The sequence below is a fragment of the Hypomesus transpacificus genome, chromosome 18, assembly GCF_021917145.1.
Source record: "Hypomesus transpacificus isolate Combined female chromosome 18, fHypTra1, whole genome shotgun sequence".
NCBI classification, from domain to species: Eukaryota; Metazoa; Chordata; class Actinopteri; order Osmeriformes; family Osmeridae; genus Hypomesus; species Hypomesus transpacificus.
Window position 1 is genome coordinate 6,880,262 of NC_061077.1, and position 13,341 is coordinate 6,893,602.

Below are 13,341 nucleotides of genomic sequence, written 5' to 3' on the forward strand. Positions count from 1 at the left end.
CTGGACAGGCATTCACTGCTGCTTTTATGGTTTCTTTCTTGAGTGTTATTGACAGCTATGCTCAAAAAACAGAAGTCCTGTTGTTGGCCCTGTCGGTTGTGTACAGGGAGGGCTCCTTAATCTACTGTGGTCAGTATAGTTGAGGCCACAAAGCTGTCTGTCCTCCCAATGACCCCTAACTGGTGTCTTGCAAGATGTCACAGCCCTCTACTGAGGGGGCTCTTCAAATACTAGTGTTGCTGCTGACTATCGTACTGCTCAGGGGTTCTGTCAGGGGGGCTGGCATGTGTGGGCCCTTGTATGGAGGTGAGGTGTGTAAACATTATTGTGATTACTTGTTCTGGGTCAGACATGGTATTCTGTGCAAGTGAAACTTAAATTGTGTAAGAGCTTAACATGCAGGAAGCTCAAGAGACATATCTTTTTTCTTTCCCTAAGCTACTGCATGTTTACCACTGTCGTGACTGACAAAAAACATGAAAGGTTTCGATGCCCCAAAAACAACATGACATTTGAAATAATATCAATGCATTGACGTTTCCTACCAGGGGCTTATTGTTAGCAGACATGGACCTCATGGTGTATGTCAAAATTCACTATTCAAGTCTTTGTTGCTGTAAGTGAATTGCAATCAGGATGTTGTTGTCAGTATTCTCCATATACAAATTATAAATGGGTTGTATTACATGGTAAGACATTTATTACAGAATTACAAAAAGCGACATAAAAACTGTTCTGAATAAAAATGGATATTTCCTTGTGTTCCTGGAGAAATTATATGCATGTGTTTTTTCAGGTAGAGGTTTCACCAATAGCCACGTATATGGCTAGATTTTGCAATGCATAATTACAGTCTAATTTTTATAATTGACACTTGTTCAGTGTATTAAGAACCTAATGAGCAGCATGGCTTATTTCAAAGATTGTCATGGGTGGTACTGCTGTTTTAAATCCTTGCTTTGTAGTTTGTTTTGCCATCCAATAGTCTTTTCTCAGGGGCGAATAAATCATATTGTTCACAAATGACATTCCAGGGAGACAGCAGATGACTTTGAGGGAGGCCTTTCAAGTTGCCTATTTACATTTTCATTGAGTGTTTCTGTTTTTTTGCAGCTTTCTTGGCTCCATTATTGTAAAGGTCAATGGAAAAATAGTTAGTGTTTACTTTATCTGCATGAACCACCTCTCAAGTTCAGCCAAGTAAGAAATTAGATTATCTTTATAGAGAACCAACTGTAGTCAGAGAATCTGAAAACGGACCTTTGAATCTTATTTGGTGGAGCGTTTATATCTTGGGTGGAATTCCATCAAACCACTATTAGAATAACTGAAGTCCCGACTGGGTATTTTAAATTTGGATCCTCTGATGTTTGATAGAAATGGAATGCTTCTGCACCTGATGATCTTGACATTTAATAGTTATTTTTAGGGATATGGATCTTTTCCGTTACAAGTTTGTTGTGTATGAGTGAAACAGTGCTTCTCTCAGCAGACTCTCCTCATTAACTCTCAAGACACACACATTACAGCCAAAAGACTGATGGAGGGAGATCAAATACAAATGCAAAAAAAGTTTACATATGCTCTAGTTTCTGTTTACTTTGAGGTCCATGATTAGAAACCTGAGGGAGCTGTACTCTGCAAATGTCATAATGTTTGGTTAATTGTTCAGAATGACAGAATTCCTGTGTTTCATGATTTCACAGCTAAGTCCAAAATCAATGTATGCATGTGCAATTTAAAAACCAAAGATAACTGAAGAAGACTGCAGTCTTAGACAGAAAATGAGTCCCATACAGATGCATTTCAACATAAGTACCCATTCTTTTAGCTCAAACTGCTGATGACAGTCTCTGGAGAGAGCAGATGCTCTGCCTTCTGGCTCTCTGCCTCGTATTTCCATTCCATTTACTTTCCCTGCTTATCCTGAGATCTGCTGCAACAACTCTAGAGTCTCCCACTGCCAGGTGTGTCGAAGATTTTACTAAAAAAACGATTAACGATTGTTAACAATATAATTAAAAGATAGCACTACGAAAATTAGGTGCTAAGTCTTTGGTCTGTTGTGATTTTCCTTTTGAAAGGCAAAAAAGGTATCCATATGCACCTCTTCCTTGTCTGCTGTACTCTGCTTTTTCTCAGGCCTTTGTTGCAGGATGAAGGGCAAAGGTGAGAAGGTGTTTACTGTTGATGAGTACACCAAGTTCAATGTGTTTTTTCCCCATTAAAAGTTGTGATTCTTCATACTTCAAGCAGATCTCTCTCCATGCAACACCTTTGTTTAGTTGTGGCTTTCAATATGCATATGTCTGTCTTCTAAGATGGCTTGAGGAAAACATAATGCCCTTAACATTGCTGTTCAGTTCAGCATCTGTATGGTGGACAAAATCATAATGCTTATCTACCAACACATCACCTCCTCATCTCATGGACAGACCCCAAATGATATTCTTTTTAATAACTTTTTCCTTTGAATAAGCAGTTGTGTGCGTCCAGTGTAACACAATACCCTGAAGAACAGCTACAGTATAATGTCAGTGAATGCTGGGTGATGTGGTAGTGGGGTGCTATGTATCTGTCAAAACAATCATTTATTTACTTTACTTTTTCAATCGTGATCAGGCTCCTCTGCATTTTAAAACCAAAGTTGGCCTCTCTAACACCCCTGTCTGATAGAAAAGTACAAAGAAGTCTAAAGTGATACCTGCTACAACACAAACCTCTCAGTCTTTCAGTACAGCTCCTCAGACCTTGTTATGCAGTCTCACCCATTAAACTACAGAGTCAGTAATGGGATGACTGCTGAGTGAATATGACGGTTGCAGCTGGGAGAGGTTCACTAAAAGGAGCACCAGAGGACTCTGGAGACACTCTGAGTGATGATGGTATTACTTTCTTACTGAATGTTACATCATCTTGTCAGAGATGACAGGGCAGTGGACACAGAGGAGGAAGATGGAGGTTGACATCATTACTATGGAGACCACGCAGGCTCTAGAAGCAGCTAAGTGAGCTCATGCTAGGAGGTAAAAGTGATACAACACAATGATAATAGAACTCTAGTCATGGCAGTGATGCCTCAGAAAGCCTTGAGCAGTTTATATCTTATGTGTTGATTGAGCATTGAGTTGGCTTTATCTGAATCGATTTAAAGTCACTACATTTCTTGGAATGTAGTTATTAGGGTCTATTTAGTATACAAAGAGGTTTGGCATATTTAAAGAAAGAGTAATCAACACACTTGTTTGAGATTAGAAATTCAATAGTCACAGCAGAGCTTGCGCCAGGTATCCAACTGAGCAGAGAGATCATGCTGAAAATGGAAGAATGACAGACAGAATATCCACCAAAATTACCTTTCTCCTCAACCTTTGCAGACTCTAATACAAAAATTGTGAATATAAAATCTCAAATGGTATTCTTTCCCCTTTAAAAAAGAAATTTACATATGAAGTTGGCTGCTTGAAGTACCTGCTGCGTATGACTCCTGTGTGGTTGGAGAGGAAGCATTTTTCTTCCCACCAATGGAAGCGTGAGTCAGGTTTATGACTGTAGGGAGCACAGGGTGGCCTTTATTTCCCTGAGAAGAATCATTATTATTACCCTGCAAATTTATGGCTATGCGTCTAGAAAGAACCTACGAGCAGAGTGACTGTCATTTCCTGCCCTATCTTATGCATTATTGATAGGTCTATAGCCCCATCATCTACTGTGTACCATTACGATATATCACTGGTAACAAACAGCTAGACAGACTCCAGTGAGTTGGTTTCTGGTCCTCTCTTCAACTGAGAAATGCAATCTTTTTAATTAAATTATTTCTTTATATAGTTAAGACAGCAAACTTGCTCATATGTTTTTGCTAAACATTCTGATGGAGGATATGCTTTTTTCATGTTATTTCATAGGTATGCAGTTTTATTTCAATGAATCAACATCTTTTCATTCAGTAATTGAAATTATCATTGTTTCCATAATCTACAGTTCCATGTTTGTGAGGTTGATTATGTTATTACAGTAAGAGGAGTAACTATACAGCAGACCAGCTGGGTCTGAGGACCAGTGAGAGTACTCATCCATGGTATAATTATGCCCTATGTCCAGATGAATGAGTAAACTTGCTTGAAGTATGGAAATTTGAGGAATTGCTTTATTCATTACAGCAATACTTACAGGATCCACAAACATAATATATACTAATGCAAGGAATCTGTGTGTGTGTGTGTGTGTGTATGTGTGCGTGTGTGTGTGCGTGTGTGCGTGTGTGTCTGTGTGTCTGTGTGTCTGTGTGTCTGTGTGTATGTGCAAGTTTTATAGTGAGATTTTAGGTTGACTTTAGTGGAATGGTTAACTTGAGAACCGGGGACTGTGCAAAGTTGTAATTTTGCGGGTGTCAATGTCAGGACCAAAGGACGTGCTGCGGTTGAAGTTGTTTGGATGAGCGCTTTGAGATGAGAAAAAGAAAATGCTGCCATGTTTGCGATGCATCCCTTTCATAATATCACAGCGCAGAGCTGAGCTCCACTAAACACTTGAGTCACTGATCTCGCAAGACGCAAACTGGCATGGATACAGCAAACATATGACATTATTTATGTCAAAGCTATACAGAAAAAAACTATTATACAGCACTGCTGTAACAGACTCTGAGAGTGATCCAAGTATAGAGGGGTCGTTTAATCAGGCCGGGCAATCAAGGTGTCTACAAGCAGAGATCCGGAACCAGGCGGACGGTAATATAGATCATCCAGAATCGTAGTCAAAAGTATACATATATTCAAAAATTATGGCATACGCTTTTGGGGTATATTTAGAAGCACATTTTCGTATCGTTTTTACAACGCTGATATAGCACAGCGGGAATTTTGGGCCCCATAAAAAAAGAAAAAAGTTTATCATTTATATTAGGTTTTGTAGTTTTTATTTCGGACAGCATACGTGGTTGGCTGTCATAGCGTAGCACATTTATATTAATATAAAGTAGTAGTGATATTTTGACCAGATTTGAATATTAGGGGGGGATGTGGCCCCCCCAATATATATTATGATTACGGCCTTCCTTTGCCACGCGCCCCAAAATTTGCTGCGAGCTGATCTGTGTACTTCCACGGAATTTCAAAGAAGAACGTTTTTCAAGGAGGAAATTGCTTTTATGATGTGGTTGAAAAAGTACTTTTGATCATTTAAATTGTGATCATCTGACAAATGTAGGTACCAAAGCCACTAAGAAACGGTCTTCTCCAGCTGCATCACGGGGCACTGTGCCCTATCTATAATTCCTGAAATCTGTGTGTGTGTGTCACCAACATCACTGGCACTGTGCACTAGGACCTATAATGCTAATACCCTTAGAAGAGCTGTCACAATTGGAATGCATTTCACACGCAAACAAACTGTAACAAATGTTGACATAAGTAAACAGCTGTACCATTGAAATGTAAGGCAAATGGCCTGCTATGCTCCTGGGCATTTCTTGAGAATAAGAAAAATCACCCGAGCATTTTGTATAACTCGGTAAGGGTGCCTCAATTATCTTGTGGAGCTATTACCAGATTAATGGTGGTCATTAGATCCTAACTAGCCAATTATAAAAGGGGATAATTAGATTGTCAGATTGCTGAAAGCCCAATAAAGACCAGCATGTCCTTACAAAACAACTGGACCCCATTTTACACTGACACTGCTGTTATATCTATTTATCAGTCTATCTCTATTTTGCTTTCTTTCTGCTTTCTGTCTTTCTTTCTCTCTATCTCTCTCTATTTCATTTTCTCTATTTGGAGGATATAATGGACTAAAATGTGTGATGTGAGTATGAGTCAGTTCAGGATGTTCAGAAATGTTTCAAATGGAAGTTCAGAACCTCCTACATGTGTTTGTGATAATCTGGTCTCTTTCCCAATGCCTCTCATTCTGAAGGACCCTTCAGATCAGCGGCAATCATCCTATTTAGACAGCGGAGGAGGGGGCCTTCTCTCATAGTTTTTTCTCTGTAGTGTTTATCAGGTTTCCCACAATGATATGCTTCATTGTGGCCATTTGGAGGGTTCTTCATCATCTGTACAACAAATTTGGAATTTAGAAAAAATTAATTTGACAGTTGCCTGATTTACTGTGACAAAAACAGCAAAATATCCACAGACTGTAACTGTGTTTCCTCTGTATTTTGGTCAGGGGTGCATATCAATAAGATTTACAGACCAAAGAAAAAGAGCAGTCATGAAAAAACAGATGCTCCTTTTTCTGCTTCATTAGCTTCCAAGATAATATCCTTCTCAGAGTCAGAATCAATTTTGTTCTACTGACCCACCTTGTGAATGCATTACAATACATTAAAGCTGATTGTCTTTGTACAACCTGGCTATGAAAAAGTGTAGTGTAATTCAATGCCAGTTTGTTGCATGACGTCCCTGAGGTGATTATGCTATTCTATGTTAATAAGAATGTTGGCCCTTTTCAGAATATGTATATAATGCAAAATGCTTCCTTGAAACCATGGGTTTAAGACACAATAATTACAATGTTCCAATCTCAATACAATAAATATAATGCATAGTTGTTCATCAGAGATGTTCGCCTTAAATTTGTGTGTTTCACACGACACTACTCATTATTTATCAACATTACCTACATCCATCTGTAATATTTTTAAATACATTTTACCTATGTATAATACAATTCACTTAGTTGAATGATTGAATATAGCAATGATAAAGTAGCATGAGCACTCCATAACTTGAGAACAGTCTCTGAACTGAGACAGCAAACAAACACTAAAGCATTTAGCAGCCAATAGCACATTCAAAGGAAAACTGAAGCAGTGAACTAGGGACTCAATGGTGTGTTTTTTCAGGGCATTCTATCCATGCCAGACATTAGAGATAATGACATCCACAGTCAAAGCTTTAGCCAAGCCACCAGCCTTGATTAATGCTCTATGATGAGGAATGGCCTCTCAAGTCGAGAAACTAATACCTTTTCATTCATATGTGGGAGGTAAAGTCGCTTGAAGTCACTTTATCATTACTGGATTGTCTCATTCCTCTCTCTTTTATTAACACTGAGATTTGCTCCACAATACTATTGGTTGTTCCCCAGACCTCCATTCAGTGACAGACATTTGCTCATGGGAGAATTCAACTTAAAGTATCAGAATGGAGGCATCTTTCCAAGATCATAAAGACTTTATAATTGTCCCATATGGCTTCTTTCTGCTTAAAGTGTTGCTTCACTATTGGACAAGGAACGGAAGTTAATGACCTACCTATGACTGCAAGAAGCAGCCGTCACAGTTAACAATCCCATCATGTCACTTACAAGAGAGAAATGTAAAGTATTGATTCGGCAACTTGACAAGATTGCTGGCAGCACACAAACAAACCCTCTTATGAACCATAAATGCTTGATAAAATGCTCTTCATTCTATACCTGACATAGAAAAAGTGAGACAAATTGGCCTTCTTCAGCTCGTTATTTCATCTTAGCTCATCCTCTTGATAAATTAAACACATTAGAGTTTGCTTTGTAATCCAATGTGTACAGTATGTACAGTAAATGTCAGAAAAATCTAGCATAGATTCAATGTGACATGGTCCCTGATATGGGAAGACACAGCTGTTAAGACAGAGACGGGTGTGTGGACTGGCAGTTGATTTGTCATCATGCCTCATTCTGCTTTTCACTTTGGGGCAAGGGCAAGCTCGCACGCCTCAGTGCTTCCTGTAATTATTTCTGCTCCTCTCCCTTTTCTATGCCCCAGCCCATCTCAGTCTTGGCCAATGTTGGGGTCTCTGTCCCAAAGGACATGCCACTGGAACAGCCATCTCAGGAGTCTTCAAATAGGGATTGGGATCTCAGATTTGATGCAATGTTTCAAATTAAGAAGAAAGAAAATTAAATCTCGCAATTTTATCTCTAAGGTCGAATTGGCCCCTCATGTGGTCTGCTAAACTGATAATGCAACCTCATTCTTAACTATGGTTGGGGGGTTTTCTCAACTACAAATTTAATTTGTTTGTGTCTGTGGGTGAGCAGGATTGTGATACTAAAACTCAGTCTTTATCTGTCTATACTGAATAAAATGTCTGTGCATTTCAAATTTTACAAAATTATACTGTGAACCAATCTCAATACCAGACACTTCCAAAGCATTATCCCAAAACCATGCACATTACAGTTGCCAGAACATCCCTAAACACAAAAGCTTTCAGAACTGCCTGCATTCAATTGATAAAGCACAACAATGATTTTCATAGGCCACAGAGAGACTTTAAATCCAGTGTTTCAGAGACAAGTAGTTGTTCTCACAAAGGCTAAATGTATTTTGAGTGGCAGATTAAGGATGTTGGTCAGGGGCACTGCTTTGTCAACTCTGAAAAGTAGGGTAAATGTGTGTTTGGATGATAATGCACACTGACATAGTCTGAACATAAAAATGAAACAAACCCGCTAAGTATGGTTGGAAGATTATATGTATTCCACATTTCCTTAATTATGGGGTAGCATTTACTCTCATTGTCTTTTTGCTTTGCTTCTCAGTTTCTCTTACAAGCATTTCTCATAATTGGTTGTTAGCGTATGGACGTTAGGGGTTTGAGTTCCTCTTCTGGCCTCTTCTCGTCTGGGTTTACACAATGGATTATTGCCTTCATGATGATTCTGTTTGTATTTCCCTATAGTCAAATACACACAGACAACATGACAATTCACCCCACACTACATGGCCATGAAGCTGTGGCCTATAAGAGACAAAAAGTAATTCATTACCAAAAGTTGTTTTGACAAAACATCTGAATAGTCATGTTGTTTGCACACACTCTGCCCTCTAGGGTTTGACTCATTTAAAGCTGAATGTTCTTAGTTTATATGTATACATTCAAAACAGCCTGTCAACCAAATCCATTATATTTTTCTTTGATTGTACACTGAACATGGTTTACATGTTGAGCAAGCCAGTTCCATGTTTACCAAATGGAGAACTGGAGGGTAGTGGACTATGATAGAGGAAGGCAGGACATGCTGTCTCTAGAGACAACATGGCAAATGAATCTTTCAAGGAATAATGGCTAGACTGAAAGTGACTTGTCAGTACTCTTCTATTAGGTGGCATGTCTCAAGAAGGTGTCTGTGTTTGATCAATGTTTGGCCAAGCCCTGCCTTATGTTCCAGTCTTGCATTATGACCCACAAAGCTGCAGAATGGGTGGTATTCCCACAGAGTCTAAACATTGTGAAGGCAGATTAGTTCTGCTGCAGTGGTTAAAGATTAGCAGAGATTAAGAATCATGCTGGATGAAGGAAACAGTATCACTTCCTACTTTAGTTAAATCTAAGTCATGTGTGCAGTAGTTGGGGTACACTTTCTGTCAAAATCAATACTCTTTGTTTCTCTTATTGTGAAATTTGCTGCAACATATGATGTTGGTCCAAAGACAAACACAGTTTTCCAATCCAGACAGGTTAGTGCTCTTTTTTCAAAATGTGGCTGCTGCTGCATTTTAACAGATTTATCAGACTTTCACCTATATATTTCTTAGAATTTACCCTCCATTCTGAAAATTGAATAGTGTTCAACACAAAGTGGATGTGTCTGTCTAACAGGCACCGTTTCCCAGGATTGACGCTACAAACTGTCAGGATTCAATTTGCTGGGTCTCAATCAAAGTCAGATTTACTGACATCAGTCCTAGTTCAGTACATGTGATTACATTCAAGCTGTTCAAAAAAGAGATAATACAGGGCTTATGTGGACTGCTAGTAATTGGAGGCCTTCACTTTCTCAGTTTGTGCCCACAAGTTAAACTTGTCTGAGCATGTCCTCAGGGTGTAGATGCTGAGATGGTCCACACATGTCCATCATTGATTTATTCATCACAACAAATTATTCTTGATAGGTAATGGGATTATGTAACAATTCCCTGGGTCTATGAATTCACCCAACTGTATCTTATATTTTAAGCATCACAAACCAAGATTTTCTAGTTACAAATCCTGTTTAAAAGATTTTCAGATTATTATTTCCAAAGTTATTATTTTTTTTTTTTAAAGCTATTCCACGGTCATTTGCGATGTAAATAACATCTGCCTACAGGACATCTCTATATGGGATCATGTACTGTATCATTTTTACAATAATAATAAATGGAGCATTGATCTGAATAACACGTTGTGTTTCTCTTATTGCAGTTGTATGGGTCCAGGCACAATATTATCATCACATCACTCAACACTTGGTGCCTGCAGGCTATGGAAGCCTACCTTAAGGGAGTCTTTTTCACACAGTGAGGTTGTTTTATGTGTCTGTACTCCGTAGAGATGCAAAGAAGTGTTTCTAGTTATCGTTGGAGGATCAATCTCTGACAACCTCTAGCACCACCTATTGGTAATAAATATACAATACATTTGTTTGCCTTTATACAACAACCTGCTTGTACTTGTAAATTATCTTGTTTCATTTAATGGATTATCACATTTTATCGCTTCATTCTTTTTGACATGTTAAAAGTATTATCTCAAATTTATTAACACAGTATACTAAAAAGCTGATTTTTTTTTCTTCTAAAAAACAAATCCTGTGTACAGCTTTCATAATATAGACAATTTTTTCTATTGAGCAATATGTTAAATTTTTCCCAGACAGGCAAAACATTATTAACCTGTACAGTGTTTAGTCCCAGGAAGTTCAGCACTCCACAAAAGCCATTCAGACTTCTTGGCTCATTTGACTTTCCCCTTCTCCCTCCTCCACAGACATCTTTGTAGCCCCCATGTCCACAGCCTGGCACTGCCTCAGCTTCTCCTCCTGGTCCAGGCGTTGGTAGTTGAAGTAGTTCATGACGAAAAGGAAAATACCTGGCAGGAGCATCATGACACCACATGCATAGTACATGTATTTGTAGTCCATGAAGATGTCCACCAGTGCTCCTGCAGTCAAAACAGACATTCTTACAGTAGCTCTTTGATTCCTCTGGTATGAGTGAATCTACATAGCTCATATGTTTCAACAAGCATGTTGTTTTTTTCATTCACTCACCTGCAATTGGAGGGCCAAGAAGAACAGGGCCACACTCAATAATGGTGACAAGTCCTACTGCACTGGAGAATCTCTGTGCTCCAACTAGATCCATCAGCACCTCAAACAGCAAGGCACACACCATTCCAAATGCCACACCAAAGAAGACCGCATAGACGACCAGACCAGTGTATCCAGGTAACAGAGGACACATAAGGTGGCACAAACCATTGTACGCTACAGCAAAGCTGAAAAAGTACTGGATCCTGGGCCTAATCCACTTGGTATTGGCTATGAGACCAGTACCTGGCCTTGCAAACATGTCTACTAGGGCAAAAATGGAGAGTAGTAAGGCTGCTGAGTACTCATCAATCCCTCTGTGTTTGGCATATGGGGCCAGGAAAACCACTGGCGCAAAGAAGCCAAAAAACATGAACACATTACCCACTAGGTAGATGAGGAAACCTCTGTGTTTGAAGAGAGAGAGATCTATAAATGAACTCATTTGATCAGCACAGGCACTCTTCTGTGGCTCTCCTTGTTCATCAAGAAGGCTAGTGGATGGTGTGTTGGTGTTGTCTTCAGAACTTTTCTCAGGTGATGCTCCATTAGAGATAGCTGAGGTTGTTGTACTTTGTTGTTTCTTTGCGTTGACTGGTCTCATCAGAGCACCAGCGACACAACAGTTAAGGACAATGGCTCCCAGAATGAGGAAACTTCCCCTCCAGCCAAAACTGTCAAACAGGAACTGGTTGAGTGGAGCCAGAGTGGAGAGGAAAACTGGGCTACCTGCCATGGCTAGCCCATTTGCCATTGGCCTTTTGATCAAGAAGTACTTTCCTATGATAGTAAGAGAGGGCTGTAGGTTGAAAGCAAGGCCAAATCCTGAGAAGAGATAGGATTACATTATCAACAAATTTTCACTGGGTGATTTAGTATATTGTGCCTAAACCTATTAACAACTGATCAACCAATTTTTGCCAATGATGTGAGAATTGAGCTTGTTAAATTATGAGCAAATTCTTATTTTATTGATCCCATTCAACACGCTATTGCTTGGTTGTTGTGCCTAGAGCCACTGTTCAATGTGTCTTGCATAGCATAGCCATTTACAAAATTGAAAGTGACACTTCAATCAATGCTGAATCTGATAAGACAATCTGGCTTTTATGTGGGAAAGCCACACATATCTCAAAGCATAGCATCAAAGACTAACCCAAAATGACCTTTTGTAATTTCCCATGGACACATCAAGCCCCTGCAGTCTGCCCTTGACTGGTTTCCTGAGATCACACACACAGAGGGAAAAGCCCCCTAGTGCATTGACCTCCCAACCACGAAAAGATACAACCCTTCTGACGTACAAAAAAGCACAGAACTTTACAAATGGCCAACCTTGTCCGGGCACAACCCATACAAAACTAGAAAGAACTCACTCTAAACAAACACTACAAAAAAACAAGTGCCGTAAAAAAAAACATTAAAACATAACATCCCCATTGCAAGAAAACCATGTTTCAGTGTGTGAACATTTCAAAAAAACAATTGAACAAAATACATACCTCCGATTACTCCAACACATAAATACAGATGCATTATAGAATGGCCAAAGGAAGCAGCTATCATAGCAATCCCGACCATAAGGCCACCAACCATGACCACAGGTCTGCTGTCATAGCGGTTCACCAGTATACTGCTCACAGGACCTACAGGAGAATTAAGTGGGTTATTACATATATGTCCAATTACCAGAATAAAGCAAATTCAACTTCAAGAAGAATAGGCATCTGTAGGATTGATAGTCATTCAGCAATTTCACAAAGCTGTATCACATTTGGAACTTACCTCCTGCGTACATAGCAGCGAGCATAATTGAGGACACCCATGCTATCTCACTGTAGGACACAGAAAAATACTCCTGAATCTCCTTAAAGTAGATGGTGAGGGACTTCGGGAAAGCATATGAAAATCCAATAGAGATGAAAGCACCTAAGACTACAGCCCAGCCCCAGCCTCCATCTGGAGGGGTGTATTCCAGGTTGGTGGTTGCCGCAGGAGGCATGATGCCTCCAAAGGTTTAGCTGTGGAACCAGTAGATATGAAAGTCAGGTTGACTCACCAGTAAGGTATTTCATGAATGTCAAGTAATTGTTTACACAAGTTGTCATGAAAAAACTCAAGAAATAAGGAATTTAAGTATCTTACCTTTGTCAATGCCTGAAACAGTACAGTCTGATGCCTGATCCACCTTGCATTCAGAGATCGTCTGAAATGTTCATGGGAACTCAGCACGTGGGCTCTGACTGTGACCTCTGAAGTAGTCGTGATCTC

At 39.4% G+C, this 13,341-nt stretch overlaps 1 protein-coding gene across 1 annotated transcript; it reads right to left on the bottom strand.

The window, feature by feature from the left end:
• Nucleotides 1-9,967: 9,967 nt before the first annotated feature.
• Nucleotides 9,968-13,330, bottom strand: LOC124480770 (monocarboxylate transporter 2-like). The gene is made up of 5 exons (XM_047040358.1): nt 13,216-13,330; nt 12,856-13,091; nt 12,573-12,716; nt 11,032-11,895; nt 9,968-10,922 (listed from the first exon to the last, which is right to left on the bottom strand). Exons 2-5 carry the CDS (start codon nt 13,070-13,072, stop codon nt 10,702-10,704), a joined length of 1,446 nt encoding a protein of 481 aa, XP_046896314.1. The 5' UTR covers nt 13,073-13,091; nt 13,216-13,330; the 3' UTR covers nt 9,968-10,701.
• Nucleotides 13,331-13,341: the final 11 nt, after the last annotated feature.

Coding starts and splice junctions, on each gene's coding strand:
- LOC124480770 (XM_047040358.1), bottom strand. CDS start 13,072: ATGCCTCCTGCGGCAACCACCAACCTGGAATACACCCCTCCAGATGGA. Junction 11,896..12,572: donor ATGTGTTGGAGTAATCGGAG/GTATGTATTTTG, acceptor ATCTCTTCTCAG/GATTTGGCCTTGCTTTCAAC. Junction 10,923..11,031: donor TCTTGGCCCTCCAATTGCAG/GTGAGTGAATGA, acceptor TTTTGACTGCAG/GAGCACTGGTGGACATCTTC.